Here is a 25738-nt window from a genome sequence, read left to right as displayed (position 1 = left end):
GCAAAAGTAAAGAAGGGGAAAAGGCAATCGATAAAGATGGGGTACCCGGATAATGCTCCGCCTAGGATAATTGTTTCAAGTGCAAGAACCCTCTATTATGCTTCCTAATCAATGCAATGGTGAGTCGTGGAAATCCTTAATTACATAGTCCCAAATCTAAGGTCAACTATGCCTAACTCTATACATCTCCCGGAGGAGAAATCGAACAATCTCAATACCTCGCACTCGCATAGAGTTGCAATGAGCTCTAGGGATTCCAAGTGATAAATCTCTTCCTTATTATAGACCTAACCCTTTGGTCCAGGTGGAAGGTCCCTAACCACAATTGAGCCCTAGATACTAAGATCACCTCAACGCTTCACTCCGTTGCACGCGCAACTAAGCCCCAGCGGAAGTTCATCCCTTAGACCATTCACTCTATTATGACCGCAAAGAACTCAAGGATCGGAGGTAGAATCTATCACACCGGAGGGGAAAGGGGACACTCTTGTACCTCTCGACTCACCCTCTCAACCCTCTCCAACCTAGCTTCGTCTAACGCTCGTGGTGTGTCACTCACTCACAAGGTTACTAACAAGAACTCTCAACCCTAGTGTCACTCTATGGGAATTGTTCATACAATCAAGCATTCAAGGTTGGAACTCACAATAAACATCAATTTAATGAAAGCATAATAAAGAGGTTCAAAGAAACAAATACATCCTAGTGTTCACAAAACCCGAGTACCCACTAGGGGTTTAGCTCTCCATGGAGCTAAGTACAATCAAAGAAATAGAATGTAAAAGCAATGAATCCATAAAGAAACCGCCTCGATAGTCGTGTCGATGGTCTTATGGAAAGTCCTCTACTCGTCGTCCAAGGATTCCCTCATCCGGTATAGGATACGCCTCGACGGAAGCTCCCCTATCAACCTTCTTTCTAAGGAATGACGATGTCGGAGCCGTAGAACTTCTCCAAAACCTTGGTCAATACCCCTAGAAACCCTAGCCGAAGCCCTCTCTCAAGTTGAGGAGAAGATGGAGAAAAGAATACTAAAATCGGGGCTGATTCCGCTTTAAATAGGGCTGGAATCGGGCGACTACACGGGCGTGGTTGCTTCACGCGCCAGTGCGGAATTTCCACACGAGCGTGGATAATTTCCACACGCCCGTGTGGATCCTCTGAACTCCTGTTTTCTCGGCCGGCTATGAACAGTGCTGCTACAGTACGTGCTGCATTATTTCCGCATTTCTCTGCTACAGTATTCGGCCTGAATAGCTTCCCGAATCCATACTTTCATCGGAGTAACACAAACGGGCACACGTTCACGTCGTGGATACTTACTTCTTCAATGATAGGCACGTTGGTGGAGCTCTTATTCTATGTGCATAAGTCGGAATGCTCGAGTGTGACTGCCTATGTGCCACTCCAAATGGATGTGCCAAACTCGAATACGAGGAGGTTGGCACACACTCTAGCATCTCACATCGACCTATGTCTTCGCATTCGAACCTTAGCAAGATTTCTTCCAAAATTGGTGCATTGTAATCCACATTGGCTTCTTACCTTCATACTTAGCCTCACAACCCTACCTGCATGAAAGTAACATAAAAGCACACATATTAGTGTAAAAACCTAAGAAAAGTAATGCTCAACATAAGGAATGAACGCTTCGCATTCATATCGCACAAGCACTTATCAATTGTTCGAAAGCGGGTTCATAGAATACGTTGTCTTAGTTTCAAATGTAAACCAATTTAAATTCAATTCATTGTTTTCGAAGAACATGACAAATTTTGTCAATGTAAATTTACATGTATCTATATTTATATACTTGACTCCTTTTTTAACCTTCCAGTATCATTGTTTAACTTGCACTTTCATTGTTTAATTTTAAATTTCATTGTTTAACTGTCAACGTCATTGCTTAAATATCCATGTTACAGTTTAAGACAAACTAGTCACTTGTGAAAATAACTATTTATCGTTTAAAATAACAATGTCTCTATTTAAATACATGTGTCAACTGTAAGAATAAGGTTTTCTCTATTTAAAAATGAAAAATTGGCACACGATTAAGTTTGTTTCTTTTTAAAAATCATCTGTTTTACAATGGCTAGTCGGCGACAGTTTCATTGCAAGATCTGCGATTATAACCGGAGACGTGGCAGCGGTTGCAACGTAACTCCCGGACCTCAAAGGCTTGTGACTCGATCCTTTTTTGCCTAGGACGCCTAGGTTGCCTTCTTATCACAGGCGGTCGTAGACGCAGTTCACGATTTCTGTCCGTAGGCTTGTCGTCATCGGGTATGGGGAATATAGCTTCCTCATACGCCAGTTTGTAATTGTCGACGGTGAAGTAGCCGCTAATAAATCGATGAACATTGGTGTCTGTCTGCATTATTGCAATGCAAGCGTGTATGCACGGGATACCATAAATTTGCCACCTGCAACATGAGCATGTTCTGATGGCAAGATCTACAGAGTAGCTGCACTGGTCAATCACTTCATAACGATCATCGACACAACGACCAATACGAAGATTTCGACTATCCTCAACAAGTATCTCCACCTTCCAATGTATGTCCGGGCACAAGTAGGTCTCCCATTTGTTCGCTTGCTCACGGCGGTTGCATAACATGCGCATCAACTTAAACCTGTACAACATACAACACAAATCTCAGACAAGGTTAAGCAAAGACAGTGATAGTTAAACATAAACACACTTTATTAAACAGTATTATCATAAATTAAACAATGATGTAGATGGTTAAACACAGAAAAAGATATTTGAATATTTATAAACTATTTTAAAGGATAATACGAATTCCTAAGTGAAAATGAACATTCAAATACCTTATGGAGTCGACCATCTTCGTTACCGGCAAATGCCAAGCTTCTTTGATCCAACTATTGAACGACTCCGTGACATTTGAATACATCTGACCCCAATGTTCGCCTCTGAATAGATAATTCGACCAATGTGCCATATCCGATTTATTAATCAACCAGTGATGGGCTTCTTGTGATGTGGCCTGCAGTTCATTCACGGTATGAAAGTATATAAACCAGCACTCCTCTCTCAATGCCTTTCCTAGTCTGACGTTCGCTTTCATGAAATTGGCTTCCAAGTGTCGAAGACAGTATACATGTGTGAAAAAAAGGAAGACTCTCGCAATAGCGTTCACAAGGCCCTTGGACCTGTCCGAGACGAATGTAATTATCTCATGATAATCTCCTTCCTCGTATGAAGCATCACCTAACTTGGATATGAACCAAGTACAATTGGCATCGGTCTCATTGTCGACAATACCGAAGGCGATGTGGAAGAAACCATTGTTTCCATCTTTGCCTATAGCACCCAATAGAGTACCTCGATATTTACCAAGGAGGTGGGTACCATCGACAAATAGCAGCGGCCTGCAAGCCTTCTTGAATCCGACAATATACGCTCTGAAAGAAAAGAATGCACGTTTAAACCACTCACCGTCTCTTTCCACAATCACAATGCTGCCAGGGTTTGTCTCAACCACCTTATCCATGTACCAAAACAACAAATCGTAGATGGAGATGTCGCTGCCATCGAGCACCACCCAGGGATGCTCTTTTCCCAACTAAGCCTGCTTGTATGGAATGTGGACACCATGTTCCCGCAACATATCCATCTGAATGTCGAAGGCTTTGTACAAGGGCCGGTCTTTGAGTTTTGGAATCACTCGTGTGCTTACCCATTCGTTGCACGCTTTTGGGTGTGAGGCCGATCCCACTCCACCACAGCAAGTGTGTGATGGGTTGATTGTCTTTATTCTGAAAGTATTTTTTATTATATATTCTTTTGATGCATGAAGGCGCAATTCACAACCAACGGCAGTGCATTCCACAGTATCCGATGTTTCTCGTTCTTTATGAATTTGAAGTCAAAATTCGGTTTGATTGTGAAATTTCAAAGTGCGTCCCTGAAATGTTCAACGTCTTCAAAACGTTGTCCGATATCCAATGACAACACTTCAGAATGATCTGACAAGGAAGGAAGGCATCCCACACCGTCAGGTTCACCATGGGGTTGACCGGGAGTGCTCGCAGAATCTGAATTCCTGCCAACACTTCAGTTTAAACGAAACCATTACTAAGTTAAACAGAGACATAATGTGCTTAAATGATAAAATCATAATTTAAAAGTTAAGCCAAATAGTTACACGATGAAGATAAAATTTAAATGCAAACAGAATATATTTAAACATAGCCTATCAAAGTTAAACCGTAATGAACTTATACAATTAGATAAACATAAAAGATAATAATCTTACAACGAGAAAAACTCATTTTCAGTAGGATTCGACAATGCCACATCATCTTTCTCCACAACAAAATTGACTACAGAGCATTTGAAGATCAAGTAAACATGATACATCGGCTAGAAATCGACATCATTTTCTATTGGGCAAGCCGTTTTATACCCGTCGGTTGTGATAAACTTCACCCTCACACGGGAAACATCAAGACCCCATCGCTCACATATCTCAACTAACACCGACTCCCAAGACGTCAGTGCCATGAACATTAGCACTCTTCCCTCCCCGTTGTATCTAGCAATACCACAAAAACTATCCATAATATAACTACTAAACTCAAATCGAACAAACCAAATGAGAAGAAGAAGAAGAAGAAGAAGAAGAAGAAGAAGAAGAAGAAGAAGAAGAAGAAGAAGAAGAAGGAGAAGAAGTAGATGATGTAAAGAGCCTTCTAAAATGTGTTTCACAAAAAACTACACAACTGTATGCATAAAGTCAGACATGATGTGATTGGGTGGTATTTTTCCCACCATTTTAAAGGATAAAAAGGTATTTCATTACATGGACCCACTTGAAGTGACTGACAAGGGTTAATCCCTAGAGACAATCATTATTGGCTCCTTGGCTTGTAGTTCTTCTTCGTTTTCCACCATTGTCGCTTTCCACCATTGTCTCAAAGTTTTTCTTCGGTTGTACGGAAGATGCTGCAGTGTGAAGTCCTTGCAAGCGACCGGTCGAGTGCAAGCGAGAAGTGGTGGGAAGCAAGCAAGGGACGATAGAAGCCAACCTGTCATCGCTCGAAGGAAAGTACTCCACTTATCATGACTCTCTCTCTGTTTAAATATAAATCTTTAATGTTTAACAAATATGATTCAGTGTTTAACATATTGGTTCACTATTTAAAACCTTTTTATATAGTTTAAACAAATATGTAAACTGTTTAAATATTATCATTTGACTGTTTAACAATATATGTTATTGTTTAAATTGAATGTTGTTACTGACATTGTGTTCACTAATAGAGCCTCCATGAAGAGAACACTTGAGCAGTTTGTTTGTTCACTGTTTAAATTGAATGTTGTTACTGACATTATGTCGTTTAAGCCAATATGTAAACCGTTTAAATATTTTGATTTAACTATTTTAAAATATATGTGATTATTTAAATTGAATGCTTTCTGCGACATCGTGTTGAAGATGGATATTTTTCCAAAACATCGTGTTACAGACATTCCATCAATCCTCTTGGGTACCTCATGGGTCTCTGTTTAAACGTCAACCTTTTTACGTTTAAACAATTATATATATATTCTTTAAACTATCGGTTCACTGTTTAAATAATTTCTATATCGTTTAAACATATTTATTTTTTGTTTAAACCGTTGTCACTATTTAAACATATTTATTTTTTGTTTAAACACCGTTGTCACTATTTAAATAGTAAGGCGATTTTGTTTAACATTTTGTTTGTTTACAATGTCATTTTTTGTTTCTAAAAATGTTTAAATATCAAAAGTTGACACTCAAATAAGTTCATTTCATTTAAAATATTTAAACATTTACAATGGCCTCCACATAAATATCAAAAGTTCACACTCAGATATGTTTGTTTCATTTCAAATAAAATGTTTATAACATTTACAGCATCCACAACATTTACAATGTCTTCACGGACATCGGACACTTACGAGTAGATCCTAGTTTGTCTATTAAGATTTTGGCTTTCCTCAACAAGTATCTCTACCTTCAAATGCTCACGGCGGTTGCATAACATGCGCATCAACTTGAACCTGTACAACGTAGAACACGAACAGTTAAAAAAGGCAGTTAAACAGTTTAAATATAATCGATGTGTCATGGTCATCCTCCTCTGGAGAATCCTCCGCAATCAAGCAATAAGTGAAAAGATAGTTAAACTTTTCTTTCTTGACCAAGTCGAAACGCCCGTCCTCCTCCGCTGGAGAATCCACACATTAAGGAAATTACGCGAGCATTTTGACCTGGTCAAGAATAGATAGTTTAACTTGTGGTCTAAATGAAGCGAAGATCCTATGAGTTAAACACAAACAATAATATTTGCACACTAAGGAAAATTTTTTAAACGATGAGAATAATTCTCAAGTGTTAGATATCAATTTCGTTTTAAAGTATATGTCATGGTCACCCTCTCCGGAGAATCCTCCGCAATCAAGCAATGCGTGAAAACTTTCTTGTCCTGATCAAGTCAAAATGCCCGCTTAATTGCTTGCCCATTATCCTCTGCATTCAAGCAATTAGGCGTGCTTTTTTGTTTTGAATAGGAAAAGAAAGTTTAACTTATTGCGTGATTGATTCTCCAGAAGAAGATGATCACGACACATCCTTTAAACGAATATCCTTGACACATGAAGATGAAACTCATCCGAGAAGAAGTAAAGGACGAGGAGGAGGGGGTGTCCAGGGGAAGTGGTCTTCTTTCTCATTTATGGTGTGAAGTCCATAAGCCGGTTGACGCTTCGGATCTAAGAAAAAAAAAGGGAAACACACGGGGGACCGAGCTTTTCTCATTAACGAGAAAGAGAAAAGGGTCTTCCAATATATATGTCAAATTTTAGAAAATTTAATGCCGTCATTAATTCTTGTGCACGGGATACCATAAATTTGCCACTGGCCACCTGCCAACACTTCAGTTTAAATGGAAAAGATAAATATTTTAAGCAGAGATAAAATGTTTAAATGATGCATTACAATGTTAAACGGTAATGCAAATAGTTAAATACTAACAAATAAATTAAACGAAGAAGACAACTGTTAAATATAAAAATAATGTATTTAAACAGAGACAGGCGTCGTTAAACAGTAATCAACTTATACAACTAGATAAACATAAAAGAGAAGAATCTTACAATGAGAAAAACTCGTTTTCAGTAGGATTTGACAATGGCACAACGTCTGTCTCGACAAGATCGATAATGGTACATCCGCTGGAAGTCAACCTCGTTTTCTATTGGACAAACTATTTTATATCCATCGGATGTGATAAACTTCACCCTGACACAGGGAACATCAAGACCCAATCGCTCAAGTATCTTAGCTAAGCTAACACTAATTCCCAAGAAGTCAGCGCCGTGAACAATAGCCCTCGAATCAAAAAAAATTCTCACCTTATCAAAAAACTGGCAGAACTCAAATATAACAAACTAAATGAGGAGAATAAGAAGAAGAAGAAGAAGAAGATGTGATGAGCCTTCTAAACTTTGTTTGACAAAAGGCAACAAAAAAATGCAAAATTGTATGTATAAAGGTTGGACATGATGTGAGTGGCCGTTTTTTCCCGCCATTTTCGAGGGTAAAAATGGAATTTCATGACATTGTCGCATTTCAAGTGAACGGTATGGGGTAAAAGGGAAGTTGAACAATAACGAAAGGGTTCTCCGGGGTTTGCCAAAATTGGAGGGGCTTAAATTAATTTTGAAATTCAAGAGGGTTAAACAGTTATTTTCCCTTAAATTAATTTCATTAGCTTCTTTATTCATTTATATAATTGTTTTATTCTAGACTTTGGAGAATGATTGGTATTTATTAATGATTTGGTGATTTATTAATTTAATTTTATAATTAATTTTTGTTTATCCATTAATTTTCCCTAAAGTGGTATCTTGAGTTATTGTATAACTAAGTATATGTGAATGAAAAAAATATTTGAGAATCTCTCAACTTGTACTTTGTAAATATTTTATGCATAGAAGTTTAGTCTCCATTTGTACTATGTCTAACCCAATCAGTAGGGGTTAAACATTGACCTTGTAGACAAGAATTTTTGAAAATAAATAAAACTGTATTTTTGCACTGGTCTGTTGGTGAAATAATAACATCCATCTGATATTTTGTTTCAGGTCACCAAGGATAATAAGACACATTTTTAATCTTGCCTTAAAATTTCTATATTTCTGAGATCTTATTTCGAAGTTTTAAATTTTGATGAATGTCATATTTGGAAATAATTTTTTATTAGAATATTATACGTAGTATTTTATTTATATTATTGTTTAGAACTCATATTCATATTTTACTTACTGTGCTAATGAGCTAATGTCGTTGTTCTTAAACCTTTTTCAAATAAGGAGTAATAGACTAGTGGAGTCTCTAGCAGTCTGGCTATAGTTGTGTCGCCCTTGTTACTAAGTTTTTATTTATTTGTATAAACCCTAAAAATCTTATATTTTGTATTTTGGATTTCTGTATCCCTCTTATTGTGTTATCCTTTTTTATTAGTTAAATTTCTACTTCTGTAGTTGGTTTGTATTTCTAATAAGACAGGTTTTGAGGTTTTGTAGGCTTGTCGGGTCCAGGTCCTGTGGAACTACGGCCGTTTGTCCCAAGTTGGGTTCGGCTTAGCCAGGTCTAGGGTGTGACAAAGATCATCTAGGGTATTTCAATTAAAAGTTCCCATTTGGATACCAAATAAACCACATCAATAATGCTTTGACGTGTCACATGCTCATGCAGACGTACACAGGGTGGAATCAAGACTCGATGGTAGTGGGGTTGAAGCCTAAAAACAAAACAAAAATAAAAAAATAATCCAACAAAATAATTATTTTAAATGAAAAATTATGTGCTAATTTAACAAAAATTTGAATACACATTAAAAAAATATAGAGTATAATTAGATTTGTTTTTTTATTACCTATAGCAAATATATGAGATTTTCAATAATTCAACTAATAAGAATACATCTCAAGTTTGTATTTTTTTTTTTTTAAATATGGTAAAATGGATCCCTCTCACTACAAACAAGCAAACTATTGTTTATAAAAAACTTTTGTTCTTTCACTCTAGCATATATGGTACATTATAACATATTTGAATATATGTTATAATATATTTGTTAGGCCTCATAATCAATTTAAAATTTTTTTAAATTACTAAAATTTGTATATAAGATTTTTTTTTATTAAAATTTTGAAATCCTAGTAATTTTTAAATTAAAATATAAAATGTGAAAAAAATGCACAAAGATGGATTTAAACTATGGGTAAACCGACTAACCACTCAAACATACTATTTTAGATTAATTTTAGTATAGGAAAACAGAAAAGTATTCTCTAGCATACGTACATCACATTTTTATTTTGGGTACTTCATTCATATTTGCTAGATCATGGTGAACATAGTATTGTAGGGGTACATTCATACTAATTTAGAAAAAAAAATTTTAAAAAAAAAGCACTTGCATCAACTGTAGGGTTATGATGGGCCTAGTTGCATTTTTACATATAACAAAGCAATGGATGCTCTAAATCGGATATTTGTAGATACTTATAAGTGCATGCATGAAAAATGTAGATCTACATTATTGCGTTATATTAATTATGGTAATTAATGTAGTAAAGTGGTTAAATTTCGAAAATATCTTTAATTCTAAAATTTTCACGAAGCTAAAAATAGAAATGGAACAATGTTTTCAGATGAAATATAATTAAAAATTCAAAACAAAATTAATATATATTAACTAAGTGATATAATTAAACTATGATAATTAAAAGTTTAGGGGAAATTAAGTCTAATTATTAAGTTTGATCATTAAAAACTCATCTTTAAAAATTTACTTGCAAAATGTCCAAAACTATACTTGTGGTCACGATAAAGATATGTTTTGGAGGTAATGTGTTTATCTAGTTTCTTAGTAACATTTTAGTGTTAAAAAATTTAAATTTTTATCAACAATTCCAAACATAGTTATATTTTTTAATTACTACATAATTTTTGGGAATATTTTTAAATTATCATGAAACAATTGAACTGTCTCTAATGTTTTGAAGCTGGCTTTTACGGCCTAACTGCATGTCTAGTATATTAAATCACTGTGTTGTGGGCATGCAACCATTTGTCACAATCGCATTCTGTTGATCAAGTCAAGGTCTGGCACTTCAAGCAAATATTCATATAATTCAGTGCCAATGAGTGTATGCATGAAGAAATAAATTATACTTAACATTTGTCACAATCACAGTTCGTCGATCAAATCAAGGTGTGGCACTTCAAGCAAATATCCATATAATTCAGTACCAATGAGTGTATGCATGAAGAAATAAATTATACTTAACATTTGAAGTTAGTTCCCTTTTATTCATAATTACTAACTGCTCAAATACAAGGTAAGATCATGCATAAAAAGAAAACAAGTATTTTATCATAGCAACCAACATAAGGATCAGGGAACTTTGCATGACGCATACACGTAAGGCACGAAGGGTTCAATCAAAAGACAATGGCAATGGGGCTTCGAACAACATGGCTATTTGACGTGGATACCCATTCTAGTTTTCCTTCAGATATCGTGCCCTTGATGGGAGCTGGTGGTACAATGATTATCGTGACATTGAAACTTAATTGCTGGTTTATAGCGATTGAACTATAGTCTATTTGTGGAAAGGATCAAACTTGCATTTGCTGGATGAATAATTTTAGGTGTGTAAACGGAGTTGGCTTTCCCAACATTGGTTGCTGTCCTCGTAATAGTCTCATTTGAAGACTTGGAGCTCAAAGTTACCATAATGGAAGGGTAGTTGAGTTGGGATGGTTTGATGTTCTTCACTGTGGTGCAATTCACTTTTCTGCCAGTGATACGTTGCATGAGAGTGGGATTGTACTTTAGACCACACATGTAGCCAATGTAGTCATTGAAGTTTCGGTCATAGACAAGACCTGGATCCATGGCTTTTGGGGGATTGATATGTCCAGCGCCCCGAGCAAAGATGTTGGATGGCTTCCAATTTTTCATGTCAATGAACCGGTTTCCAGCAAGATCGACATCGTCAGCAGTTGTTATTATCGCTGACTGGATGGCAGCTTGAGACCATGTTGGGTGTTTCTTCTTGATCAAGGCCATAACTCCTGCTACATGGGGCGATGCCATGGAAGTGCCACTTTCAAATCTAAAATTTTTAGCAAAATTATAGTTAGTTGTATAACTAAGATATAACTAACAAGATATCTAAGTTTGTCATACTTGAAATAGGTATTAAAGGGACTGCCTTTGACAATGGATGCTGCAAGGATTTCATAGCCTGGCGCGATGACATCCGGCTTCAAAATACCACCGTTCGTTAAACTAGGACCTCTGGAGGAAGTTGGAGTGATGGCTGGAGCAGGGCGACGGCCGGACACTTGCCCATTGAATATTATGCTAGCGTTGGGAGGTGATCCTCCAGGAGAGTTATAGTAATTCAAAATATTGTTGGCATCATTGGAGGTGACATGCAATACTGGAAGAACATGTTTGTCATTTCAGGTATTCTTTATTGGACCCATGAGAATCATGGCGGCGCCACCGGCGGCAAGAACCACACGTCCTTTGCCGATGTTGTCATTGCCGGCCCAGCACAACACTATCTTATCCTTCACATTGATGTTGTTCAAAGATCCATTCCAGCAACCTAAAGTTTCTCTTTGGTTGTTGACTCCAGGGTACACAATAGGACGAAAGATGGAAGAGTTGAATTGAGTTGGCTGGTAAAACCCAGTTTCTCCAATGAACTTATTAGTGTTGCCAAGCATGACTTTTGCTGCAAGCCTTCTATCCAGCCAGCTTGCTCCAACCACTGTCAGCCAAGGTGCAGAGTGACTTAGGGATTTTGGGTTTCCCCTGTTACCAACGGAGACGGAGACAGAAATACCCTTCTCGGTGGCCTTATATGCAGAGAAGGCAGCTGTATCATCATAGAAGTTATCGGTTGGATTGGAACCTATAGAGTAATTGATGATATTCACTCCATCAATCATTGCCTGATCATAACATTTTAGACTATCAGCACGGGAATAGAACGTCTTGTAGATGGATAGGTGAGCTCTGGGCGCCATCCCAGAGGCAGTGTAATTGAATTTGCCAACAACCATTGCATTCTTCACAAAATTCCCGGCGGCTATGCTTGCCACATGGGTCCCATGTCCACCTGTGTCCACTAGTGCACTATTCATTTTGCTCCCGTTTGCAAATGTCACACCACCAATGATCTTATTGTTACAAGAGAAGTTGGCGAAGTTGCATGTGCCATTCCAGTTGACCGGTTTTGGAAGCATTTGATCATCAGAAAATGATGGGTGGTTCCGTGGGATACCTGAGTCTATCACTCCGATTACGATGCCTTCTCCCATGTTGGATTCCGTGTACCATATTCCAGTTGATGGATCACTTAACCCCAAATATTGAGGGGTGTAAGTGGTATCGAGTTCTGATCTCATAACATCCAGCTTTGCATATAGGAAGCCATCCATGCGTTGCATGGCTTCAACTTCCTCAAGTGTTAACCTTGCCGTGAATCCAGTCATCACTTCGAAATAGGAGTACACTAGCCGGGGCTCACCGGAGTCCAATGTCATTTTTGGAAGGAAAGATCTGTGCCAACTCTCCAACTCTTCATAGCCAAGAAAGGTCCTGCACTCAGGTTTGGTCAAGTGAATAATGTATGTCATTATCTCATTGCTATTACTGCCCTGACTAGCCACTGATCGAAGATTAGTATCACTTGTTTGTGAAGCATGAACACTCATAACAAATAAGAAGATGAACAAAAGGACTAAGATGGAAGTGGAACCCTTCATTATGGTTAGGGTGGAAATTAACTAAGGACTCAGCTATGCATGTAAAAGGCTCTCTTTCTCTCTATATATATTTCTATAGGTGATAAGAACAATTCTTTGCCCGTGTTACTTCTAGGATGCCACAAATTAAAAACTAATTCAATACCATGGAGACATCAATAATTGATTGGAAGAAAGCTGATTAGACAAACATAATTATAAGAAAATTACAAGAAACCAGTTAATCAGGGCTTACTTTTTATTTAAAATTCATATCATTCATTATCATCTTTAAATGAAGAGATAAGCATTTGTACTTGAACAAGAAATAGTAATTAAGGAAAAGTCATATAGAATAAAATATCTAAAAAGTGCGACAAGAACTCTTTTAATGAATATGACGATTTTACCAAAGAACTCTAGCTCTGTGGTTTTTCTTCGTCTGCCAAATTCACCAAAACCATGCACACAGATTTCATAAAGTAGAATATATATAGAGGACAACTATATCGGCAAAAAAAAATAACTACAAGCTGAGATGGATGGATTTCAATTAATGAGTTTTTGGAACTAACGTGAAATCTAATGTATTTATTTATTTTGGCTTTATAAAAATGACTGGCCAGATCCTTCTGTACAGATGATGAATTGATTTATTGCCAACTATCAATTACAGATATATATATATATATATATATATATATATATATATTTTTAAAATTTACATAAAATCTTATTTTGATTTTACTGTATTGTTGTTACAATTTGATTTGTCATGATAAATAATGTTATATATTTTCTTATTGCTATTCTGATATAAAAATATTTTGACTTTTCTATTTTTTCTAGTGTTTCTAAGACACATAAGTTTTATTTTTCATAGTATTACAAACTCATTAGTGGAAATACTGCTCTTTGAGGGAATATGAAATTTCATAAGTAAATATTTTAAGTAAATGTTATTCATGAACAAAATAATTCTTGGCTTTGTTATCAGAAAAGATCAATTTGTATGTTGTGAATTATTTCCAAACTTGTAAATTATGTTCATCTCCTAAGTTATGGTGATAATTTCATAAATTTTTAAGAAGTACAATATATATATATATATATATATATATATGCAATGTAATATCAGGCGGTTTGAATTTCTTTTAAATAGAACTTTGCCAGAATGACCTCATGTAATTTGTTTCTAGATAGGAGGCATTGTGCAAATAGTCATTTATTTATTTATTTATTTTTCAAGAAAGGAGCCTTGGGCTAAATTTATTAATGAGAAAACCAAAAAAACAACAGACGAAGGACAGAAACTAAAAATGGAAAAGAAAATTATAAAGACATTTCATGATATAACGTGGAAGATCCCGCCCATGATGAAACAGAGTTAAAGCATGAAGATTGATCACATGCGTAGCAAGATTGATAGCTGGAGAAATCCAGGATTGGGTGATATTGTGAAGCTTTGGATTCCTAGTCGAGTTGAGGAGTTGCCGAAGATGAGGTATCCAGGAATTGAAACCGCAGGAGCCCAGGGAATTGTCTGTGTTGAGGGCCGAGAGAAGGGCTGGGCACGCGATAAAACTATGGCTAATCCGGCAATGATCAACTTCAACAGCTTGTAGGGCAACGAGGAGAGCTTGAAATTAGGTAATTAACTCCATGTCAGACAAAATAGGACAACAACCTGCAAGAGAGCTAAAAGAGACAAAGAAACCGGCACCACTCACCTCAGTGTCACCACCCCAAGCAAGGGAGGAGAAAAGGAAGTGGCCATCTGCAAAAGAGCAATTGTTAAGGATTAAGCGTTTGCCGAACTGGTCTTTGTTAGCACAAAAGAAATCTTTGCAATGAGCAAGGGCCAGGCAAGCGATGACAGAATAGTGTTGAGGATCAACGACGCCGGTGACCACAGAGAGCACACCTCTGTTGAAGAGAAAAGATGAAGAAGAAGAGAAGCAGTGAAGTGAAAACCAGTCATGGAAAAATGAGAACTTTGACTTGAGGAACAGCCAATGAGCATACAGCGCACACTAGTATTAATATAGTCAAAAGTAATTGACTGAAAGTAAATCACAACCTTATAACCCCATTGGTTAACATAATCCACTAGCTGTGACCCCTATACCTTAAATTGGATACTGTTTAATAATCAAAACACTAACAAAACATTCATTCAATCATATACTAAGACTTCAGTACAACAACCATCCCCATTTGCCATGTCGTTCTCTCACCCAACTTGCAACCATAGTTGATCACAGAGAGCCACCATCTCTCGCACCACACAGTGATGGCCACCCTTCTCCGACCATGCTTCAATAACTGTACATCATTGTCAACACCAACACCCTCCCTTGATTAGAGCATCCTGACACCCAGCTCAGCTCGCATCTTCCTATTCTTCTCTGCAGGTAGGGACTTGGTGAAGACATCTGCCAACTGGTCGCCTATGTTGTAATGTCGCAAAGTTATCACCCCATCTGATACTACACTCCAGATAAAGTGGAATCTAACATCGATGTGCTTGGTTCTCCCGTGATATGCCGGATTCTTTACAACTGCTATGGCGGATTGGTTGTCACACCAAAACATTGGTGAACCTTCACACTTTCTCCCATAATCATCTAGAATTCTTCTCAGCCATACCAATTGACAAGTAGCTGAAGTAGTAGAGATATATTCGGCCTCCGTCGTTGATAGCGCCATCACATCTTGCTTCTTTGACGACCAAGCCACTGCACATGATCCAATCTTGCAAAGCACACCAGAGGTGCTCTTCCTATCACATAAAGAGCCACCCCAATAACTGTCTATGTATACTTCCAAGAATCCATTACTCGCACTGGAATAGAATAGCCCATACAATGTCATCCTTGCTAAATACTTCACCACCCGCTTGGCTGCATTGAGATGCTCAGGGCTTGGTTTACTCATAAACCTTGATAGGAAGTTAACAGAATAGCAGATATTTGGCCTTGTATGCATAATGTATAGAAGTTTCCCAATGAGACTTCTATACATTATAGGGTCTGTTAATTCACCACTTTCTGCAGCTGTAAACTTCTCATTAACTGTCATTGGGGTGCCCACATGTTTGCACTGTTTCACATTCATTTGTGATACCAACTCTTCAATGTATTTCCTCTGATAAATGAAAATTCCAGTACTTGATTGATGTATACCAAGAAAGAATTTAATCAATCCAAAGTCTGACATATCAAAGGTTCTCATCATTTCTTCTTTGAACTGATTAATCAGAGCTTGTGAGCCACTTGTATACACCATGTCATCAACATAGAGGCTGATCAGAATGTAGTTCCCTTCTCCATCTTCTTTTCTATACAAGGTGTGTTCAGTTTCATTCCTCACATGCCCGAATTTCTTGAAATTATTATCAATTTTGCTATACCAAGCTCTTGGCACTTGCTTGAGCCAGTAGAGATCCTTCTTCAATCGATTCACTAGATGCTCTTTGCCTTTGATTTCATAACCTTCAGGTTGAGCAACATAAATCTCCTCAGAGGTTTCTCCATTGAGGAATACAAAGCGGACATCAAAATGATACAACAAATACCGAGCCTGAGCAGCAATAGCAAGAATAATTCTCACGGTTTCAAGTCGAGCCACGGGTTAGAAGACTTCCTTATAATCCAAACCATACTGTTGCACATACCCTTTAGCTACCAGCCTTGCCTTGTGCTTATGAACTTCTCCATCAGCTCCAAATTTGGTTTTGTACACCCATTTGAGACCTACAGCCTTCTTCCTAAATGGCAATTCAACTAGCTCCCAAGTGTCATTGCTTTTGATTGCATTTAATTTAGCATCCATGGCCTCCTGCCACTTCTCGTATTTCACTATCTCTTTAAACACTTGCGGGATAGCAACATGAAGAGAAAAAGTACAAGAGTTATACAAATCAGTTAACAATCTAGTCTTCCTTGGTGGAGTTTCATTACTGGATTCTCCTGATAGATTAGAATTCTCAGTGTCATTCCTGGTGTTTGAAAGACATCCACCTCCACTTGTCTCCTCTTCACATGGACTGCTTGTGTTTGTATCTTTAGTGGCATTCTAATCTTCCACTGCTATCACAGAGTCACCTTTGTTTGCTTCCCATTGCCACATAGAATGTTCATGAAAGATCACATCTCCACTCACTATTATCTTGGATGTTACAGGATCAAACAACCTATAGGCCTTCAACTCTAAACAGTAACCCACCAGCACATACTTCAGTGATTTATCATCCAGCTTCCTTAATTTCTAAGAGGGAATTAGAGTGAACACAATGCTGCCAAACACTTTGAAATGACTCACATTCGGCTTCTCTCCATGCCACACCTTATAAGGTGTTTTGACTCCAAGAGCTTGAGTAGGTGACCTATTTATCAAGTACACTGAAGTCGCCGTTGCCTCAGCCCAGAACTCCATTGAGAGGCCTCTATCCGACACCTAGCCATCTCCACAATCGTCCTATTCTTGTGCTCCACTACACTATTTTGTTGTGGTGTGTAGGGAGCCAAGAACTTCCTTCTAATCCCGAGCCTTTCACAGTATTCATTAAATGCTTGCTAAGTAAATTCACCTCCTCGGTCGATCCTCAAGGTCTTTAGTTTACTTCCCGTCTCTCTCTCCACCAATGCATCAAACCTCTTGAAATGATCAAAGGCATGTCCTTTGCTCTTCAAGAAGTATACCTAGCATTTCTTGTTATAATCATCAACAACAAGAAGAAAATACTTGTTACCTCCCAAGGATGTTGTGCTCATCGGCCTACAAATGTCCATATGCACCAACTGTAAGCACGATGAGATTCTCCTGGATTTAGTTGCTGGAAATGCCACTCTTGAATGTTTGCACGTGGCACACTCTTCACATTGTGTCACATAACTCAGCTTAGGTAGCCCAATGATACTCTCCTTTTGTGCAAGAGTCTCCAAACTCCTATAGTTTAGATGTCCAAACCTCCTATGCCATAACTCAGACATGTCATGCTTGGCCATAGCTATATTCAACCTTTCCACTCTTGCAAGATCTAATGGAAACATGTTGTTGTTCAGCCTTGGAATTTCAACCACTTGCTCCCTTGTGTGATCGTCACTAATAACGCACTTGTTTCTTTGAAAAACAACTGAATATCCTCTGGTTAGAAGCTACCCAACACTAAGTAAGTTGTGAGCCAACCCCAAAACCAGTTGTACTCCTTGAAGCTGCTTGAGTTCACCGTTCATCATACATATGGTAACAATTTCCAATCCAAGTACCTCCATTTCTTTATCATTGCCAAGACGTACAATGACCTTTTGAGACTCATCCAAACTAGAGAACAAGCTCTCTTACCTGTCATATGGTTAAAACACCCTGAGTTCACCAACCAAGCCGAGCTTAATGTTTCACCTGAATTAGTGCTAACCATGAAAACATTCTTCACATCTCATTCCTCCACTACCACTGAAGCTCCCTTCTTAGGCTGTTTATCTCTCTCTCGACACTCCGCCTTAACATGCCCATATTATTTACATTGGAAGCACTGGATGTTGGCTTTAGAATCACCACCTTGGCCTCTTGACCACCTGCCTCTACCTCTTCCTCTGAAGAAGCCTCCTCTACACCCTCTTGTTGGATTCCACCCAGCAGATGAGCTAGAGCTTTTCTTGTCCTTGGCATGACACTAAGCTTTCACCCATTACATACAAAGCCTTCTCAATAGTCTTCCCTGAAGATCTATTAACTCTGATCTCATGGGCTTGCAAGGACCCACAAAGCTCATCACTACTAAGCTTCAAGAGATCCCTGGACTCCTCCATCGCGACAGCTACATAATCGAATCTCAGTGACAGACTCCGCAGCACCTTGGACACCACTTCAGCTTCAGAGAGCTTGTGCCCGAGCCCCTTCACTTGATTAACTATTGCGACGACCCTCGCCTTATAGCTTTGAACACTCTCACCATCTTCCATTTGTAGGGTTTCGAAGCTTTGCCGAAGTGCCTACTTCCTCACCGTCATCATCTTCGCAAACCCCCGATATTGCTTCTTGACTACCTCCCAGGCTTTATGTCCCATCTCAACCTCGGCTATCCTGTCGAGGATTAACCCATCTACAGCTTGTTGGATGAGACACAGGGCTTTCGCATCTTTCTTCTTGCTTTCCCTCTGCTTCACTTCATCCTCTTCTTCCGGCATTCCATTCTCAACCAAATCCCAGAGCTCTTGAGACTGAAACACGTTCTTCATTCTCAAACTCCACCTCCCATTCTTTTCCTCTTTGAAGACTGGTACACAATGCTGTGTAAGGCTCACCGGAGTGTCGTTCGCCATAAACACTCGCTCTGATACCACACTGTTGAGGATCAATGATGTCAGTGACCACTGAGAGAACACCTCTGTTGAAGAGAAAAGATAAAGAAGAAGAAGAGAAGCAGTGAAGTGAAACCAGTCAAGGAAAACTGAGAACTTTGACTTGCGGAACAGCTAATGAGCATACAGCTCTCACTAGCATTAATATATTTAAAAATAATTGACTGAAAAGTAAATCACAACCTTATAACCCCATTGGTTAACATAATCCACTAGCTGTGACCCCTATACCTTAAATTGGATACTGTTTAATAATCAAAACACTAACAAAACATTCATTCAATCATATACTAAGACTTCAGTACAACAACCATCCCCATTTGCCATGTCGTTCTCTCACCCAACTTGCAACCATAGTTGATCACAGAGAGCCACCATCTCTCGCACCACACAGTGATGGCCACCCTTCTCCGACCATGCTTCAATAACTGTACATCATTGTCAACACCAACACCCTCCCTTGATTAGAGCATCCTGACACCCAGCTCAGCTCGCATCTTCCTATTCTTCTCTGCAGGTAGGGACTTGGTGAAGACATCTGCCAACTGGTCGCCTATGTTGTAATGTCGCAAAGTTATCACCCCATCTGATACTACACTCCAGATAAAGTGGAATCTAACATCGATGTGCTTGGTTCTCCCGTGATATGCCGGATTCTTTACAACTGCTATGGCGGATTGGTTGTCACACCAAAACATTGGTGAACCTTCACACTTTCTCCCATAATCATCTAGAATTCTTCTCAGCCATACCAATTGACAAGTAGCTGAAGTAGTAGAGATATATTCGGCCTCCGTCGTTGATAGCGCCATCACATCTTGCTTCTTTGACGACCAAGCCACTGCACATGATCCAATCTTGCAAAGCACACCAGAGGTGCTCTTCCTATCACATAAAGAGCCACCCCAATAACTGTCTGTGTATACTTCCAAGAATCCATTACTCGCACTGGAATAGAATAGCCCATACAATGTCATCCTTGCTAAATACTTCACCACCCGCTTGGCTGCATTGAGATGCTCAGGGCTTGGTTTACTCATAAACCTTGATAGGAAGTTAACAGAATAGCAGATATTTGGCCTTGTATGCATAATGTATAGAAGTTTCCCAATGAGACTTCTATACATTATAGGGTCTGTTAATTCACCACTTTCTGCAGCTGTAAACTTCTCATTAACTGTCATTGGGGTGCCCACATGTTTGCACTGTTTCACATTCATTTGTGATACCAACTCTTCAATGTATTTCCTCTGAGAAATGAAAATTCCAGTACTTGATTGATGTATACCAAGAAAGAATTTAATCAATCCAAAGTCTGACATATCAAAGGTTCTCATCATTTCTTCTTTGAACTGATTAATCAGAGCTTGTGAGCCACTTGTATACACCATGTCATCAACATAGAGGCTGATCAGAATGTAGTTCCCTTCTCCATCTTCTTTTCTATACAAGGTGCGTTCAGTTTCATTCCTCACATGCCCGAATTTCTTGAAATTATTATCAATTTTGCTATACCAAGCTCTTGGCACTTGCTTGAGCCAGTAGAGATCCTTCTTCAATCGATTCACTAGATGCTCTTTGCCTTTGATTTCATAACCTTCAGGTTGAGCAACATAAATCTCCTCAGAGGTTTCTCCATTGAGGAATACAAAGCGGACATCAAAATGATACAACAAATACCGAGCCTGAGCAGCAATAGCAAGAATAATTCTCACGGTTTCAAGTCGAGCCACGGGTTAGAAGACTTCCTTATAATCCAAACCATACTGTTGCACATACCCTTTAGCTACCAGCCTTGCCTTGTGCTTATGAACTTCTCCATCAGCTCCAAATTTGGTTTTGTACACCCATTTGAGACCTACAGCCTTCTTCCTAAATGGCAATTCAACTAGCTCCCAAGTGTCATTGCTTTTGATTGCATTTAATTTAGCATCCATGGCCTCCTGCCACTTCTCGTATTTCACTATCTCTTTAAACACTTGCGGGATAGCAACATGAAGAGAAAAAGTACAAGAGTTATACAAATCAGTTAACAATCTAGTCTTCCTTGGTGGAGTTTCATTACTGGATTCTCCTGATAGATTAGAATTCTCAGTGTCATTCCTGGTGTTTGAAAGACATCCACCTCCACTTGTCTCCTCTTCACATGGACTGCTTGTGTTTGTATCTTTAGTGGCATTCTAATCTTCCACTGCTATCACAGAGTCACCTTTGTTTGCTTCCCATTGCCACATAGAATGTTCATGAAAGATCACATCTCCACTCACTATTATCTTGGATGTTACAGGATCAAACAACCTATAGGCCTTCAACTCTAAACAGTAACCCACCAGCACATACTTCAGTGATTTATCATCCAGCTTCCTTAATTTCTAAGAGGGAATTAGAGTGAACACAATGCTGCCAAACACTTTGAAATGACTCACATTCGGCTTCTCTCCATGCCACACCTTATAAGGTGTTTTGACTCCAAGAGCTTGAGTAGGTGACCTATTTATCAAGTACACTGAAGTCGCCGTTGCCTCAGCCCAGAACTCCATTGAGAGGCCTCTATCCGACACCTAGCCATCTCCACAATCGTCCTATTCTTGTGCTCCACTACACTATTTTGTTGTGGTGTGTAGGGAGCCAAGAACTTCCTTCTAATCCCGAGCCTTTCACAGTATTCATTAAATGCTTGCTAAGTAAATTCACCTCCTCGGTCGATCCTCAAGGTCTTTAGTTTACTTCCCGTCTCTCTCTCCACCAATGCATCAAACCTCTTGAAATGATCAAAGGCATGTCCTTTGCTCTTCAAGAAGTATACCTAGCATTTCTTGTTATAATCATCAACAACAAGAAGAAAATACTTGTTACCTCCCAAGGATGTTGTGCTCATCGGCCTACAAATGTCCATATGCACCAACTGTAAGCACGATGAGATTCTCCTGGATTTAGTTGCTGGAAATGCCACTCTTGAATGTTTGCACGTGGCACACTCTTCACATTGTGTCACATAACTCAGCTTAGGTAGCCCAATGATACTCTCCTTTTGTGCAAGAGTCTCCAAACTCCTATAGTTTAGATGTCCAAACCTCCTATGCCATAACTCAGACATGTCATGCTTGGCCATAGCTATATTCAACCTTTCCACTCTTGCAAGATCTAATGGAAACATGTTGTTGTTCAGCCTTGGAATTTCAACCACTTGCTCCCTTGTGTGATCGTCACTAATAACGCACTTGTTTCTTTGAAAAACAACTGAATATCCTCTGGTTAGAAGCTACCCAACACTAAGTAAGTTGTGAGCCAACCCCAAAACCAGTTGTACTCCTTGAAGCTGCTTGAGTTCACCGTTCATCATACATATGGTAACAATTTCCAATCCAAGTACCTCCATTTCTTTATCATTGCCAAGACGTACAATGACCTTTTGAGACTCATCCAAACTAGAGAACAAGCTCTCTTACCTGTCATATGGTTAAAACACCCTGAGTTCACCAACCAAGCCGAGCTTAATGTTTCACCTGAATTAGTGCTAACCATGAAAACATTCTTCACATCTCATTCCTCCACTACCACTGAAGCTCCCTTCTTAGGCTGTTTATCTCTCTCTCGACACTCCGCCTTAACATGCCCATATTATTTACATTGGAAGCACTGGATGTTGGCTTTAGAATCACCACCTTGGCCTCTTGACCACCTGCCTCTACCTCTTCCTCTGAAGAAGCCTCCTCTACACCCTCTTGTTGGATTCCACCCAGCAGATGAGCTAGAGCTTTTCTTGTCCTTGGCATGACACTAAGCTTTCACCCATTACATACAAAGCCTTCTCAATAGTCTTCCCTGAAGATCTATTAACTCTGATCTCATGGGCTTGCAAGGACCCACAAAGCTCATCACTACTAAGCTTCAAGAGATCCCTGGACTCCTCCATCGCGACAGCTACATAATCGAATCTCAGTGACAGACTCCGCAGCACCTTGGACACCACTTCAGCTTCAGAGAGCTTGTGCCCGAGCCCCTTCACTTGATTAACTATTGCGACGACCCTCGCCTTATAGCTTTGAACACTCTCACCATCTTCCATTTGTAGGGTTTCGAAGCTTTGCCGAGTGCCTACTTCCTCACCGTCATCATCTTCGCAAACCCCCGATATTGCTTCTTGACTACCTCCCAGGCTTTATGTCCCATCTCAACCTCGGCTATCCTGTCGAGGATTAACCCATCTACAGCTTGTTGGATGAGACACAGGGCTTTCGCATCTTTCTTCTTGCTTTCCCTCTGCTTCACTTCATCCTCTTCTTCCGGCATTCCATTCTCAACCAAATCCCAGAGCTCTTGAGACTGAAACACGTTCTTCATTCTCAAACTCCACCTCCCATTCTTTTCCTCTTTGAAGACTGGTACACAATGCTGTGTAAGGCTCACCGGAGTGTCGTTCGCCATAAACACTCGCTCTGATACCACACTGTTGAGGATCAATGATGTCAGTGACCACTGAGAGAACACCTCTGTTGAAGAGAAAAGATAAAGAAGAAGAAGAGAAGCAGTGAAGTGAAACCAGTCAAGGAAAACTGAGAACTTTGACTTGCGGAACAGCTAATGAGCATACAGCTCTCACTAGCATTAATATATTTAAAAATAATTGACTGAAAAGTAAATCACAACCTTATAACCCCATTGGTTAACATAATCCACTAGCTATGACCCCATTGGTTCAATACCTTAAATTGGATACTGTTTAATAATCAAAAGACTAACAAAACATTCATTTAATCATATACTAAGACTTCAGTATAGCAACCATCACCATTTTCCATGTCGTCCTCGCACCCAACTTGCAACCATACTTGATCACAGAGAGCCACCATCTCTCGCACCACATAGTGATGGCTAGCCTCCTCCAACCATGCTTCAATCACTGTACATCATTGTCAACACCAACAAATAGTTTGGAGTGATATTTTGAAAGATCACATTACATCTAGCCTTCCATATGAACCATGCAGCCACTGCGATAATTAAGTTAGTGAAAATAGAATAATTATGGCTCATAAGCTAGACTCCAGAGCGAAAACCATCAGGGAAGTTCGATCAGACATGAACCCAGTTTATCACCCAGCACATTCTAGACCAATTGGGACTTAATAGAGCACTGCAACTAGACATGGGCATGGGCCGGTTAATCGGGCCCAGGTCAGCTTTTGGCCGACCCATAATCGACCCGTGGCACAGTAACGAACCGCCGGGCCAGACTAAGCCGGTGGGTCATGGGCCACCCAAGCGTGACCCGGACTCGACCCACCCAGCCCGACGGTTATTTAAAATTTAAAATAAACTTTTATTGTTAAAATGAAATTAATTTTGAATGTAACTTGTGGGATTTGAACTTCACCCATTCCCAAGCCCTCCAACATCTTTACCAATCACCACACAACTTTTTCTTGATTTTCTTTTGAAAACAACTAAATAAAAAGAAACTTAAACCATGTTTTTTTAATTAATTTAAAAAATCATAAAATTAATAATGATTTTAATAAATATAAAATTCAAACAAATCAAAATAACTTAAAATAACTTAAATATGAAGGGCTTGATTTGTTTCCTTATTAAATTAAATGCTTATGTATTTTCTTTAGTGTGACTTAAATTGTTCATATAATTCTTTTAGTTTATAACGAAATTATCACTAAATTATTTATTTGTCATTATTGATGTTTACTTAAAACTTAATTTCACTCTCTAACTTTCAAAAACTATTATTTTTATACTCATGTTGTCAGTGAAGAAGAAGTTACTAGTTTTAGAAGTTTCTATCTTTATCTTTTTAATCAAATTTAAGCACACTTCTAATCATTTATGCAAATTTGTATTTCAATGTTTAGTAGTGATAATTGAGAACTTGATATGTTCAGCATGTTTTAACTTAACACTAAATATCTACTTACACTATATTACAAGTGTATGGCTAATTAAATAAAATATTGTATTACTTATAAGTTTTTATTATATTGTTATTATTCGATAACATAAGATCGTCTTAAGGAGGTTGGTGTTGTTCAGTTCAACAATTTTATATATATATATATATATATATATATTATTTACAAAGATATGTTAGTGCAATTGGCAAAATGATTTTGATTGGAGGTAGAGGTCAAGGTTTCAAAACCCATGTTAGACAATAAATGATTTTGAAAATTGAAAAAAAAAATTAACCCGCCAGTTTGATTCGGCGGGTCACTGGTTAAGAATAGCTCAACCTGTAACCGGTCCCACTACGGTGCGTGCCGGTTACAGGTTTTTGGCCCGACCTGCCGGGTCAGTTGAACCGGCGGGTTTGGACGGGCCGGTTCCGGGCCGGGCCCGAACAAAAGACGGCCCGTGCCCCCCTCTAACTGCAACAAGTGTTCAATTGTCTCAAAGTCACTACAAAAAATTATAGTTTAGTTATAATCAAAGTCATTACTAAAAACAATAATTTTTGTCACAACTACATATAGTGGCCAATTTTTGAGGTCGTCAAATACAATAGTGATCACTTTAAAAAATTTG

At 38.6% G+C, this 25738-nt stretch overlaps 2 protein-coding genes across 2 annotated transcripts; both read right to left on the bottom strand.

Annotated features, from left to right (window-relative positions):
• Positions 1 to 10405: 10405 nt before the first annotated feature.
• On the bottom strand, positions 10406 to 11550 carry LOC120262234 (subtilisin-like protease 3). Its single transcript, XM_039270315.1, has 2 exons — positions 11266 to 11550; positions 10406 to 11191 (listed from the first exon to the last, which is right to left on the bottom strand). The coding sequence occupies exon 2, from the start codon at positions 11170 to 11172 to the stop codon at positions 10669 to 10671; it is 504 nt and encodes a 167-aa protein (XP_039126249.1). The 5' UTR covers positions 11173 to 11191; positions 11266 to 11550; the 3' UTR covers positions 10406 to 10668.
• LOC120260016 (subtilisin-like protease 4) lies at positions 11186 to 12857 on the bottom strand. The gene is made up of 3 exons (XM_039267463.1): positions 11564 to 12857; positions 11244 to 11521; positions 11186 to 11191 (listed from the first exon to the last, which is right to left on the bottom strand). The coding sequence occupies exons 1-3, from the start codon at positions 12855 to 12857 to the stop codon at positions 11186 to 11188; spliced, it is 1578 nt and encodes a 525-aa protein (XP_039123397.1).
• Positions 12858 to 25738: the final 12881 nt, after the last annotated feature.

This window comes from Dioscorea cayenensis, chromosome 5 (assembly GCF_009730915.1).
Source record: "Dioscorea cayenensis subsp. rotundata cultivar TDr96_F1 chromosome 5, TDr96_F1_v2_PseudoChromosome.rev07_lg8_w22 25.fasta, whole genome shotgun sequence".
NCBI classification, from domain to species: Eukaryota; Viridiplantae; Streptophyta; class Magnoliopsida; order Dioscoreales; family Dioscoreaceae; genus Dioscorea; species Dioscorea cayenensis.
The sequence above is the reverse complement of the archived record's forward strand: the minus strand, read 5'-3'. Positions and strand labels throughout refer to the sequence as shown.

Excerpts from the sequence above, each read along its gene's own strand:
- LOC120262234 (XM_039270315.1), bottom strand. The coding sequence starts at position 11,172 with ATGGCATCGCCCCATGTAGCAGGAGTTATGGCCTTGATCAAGAAGAAA.
- LOC120260016 (XM_039267463.1), bottom strand. The coding sequence starts at position 12,857 with ATGAAGGGTTCCACTTCCATCTTAGTCCTTTTGTTCATCTTCTTATTT. Across the intron at positions 11,522-11,563 it reads CGCCGCCATGATTCTCATGG|TATTGCATGTCACCTCCAAT; the intron begins GTCCAATAAAGA and ends ATGTTCTTCCAG.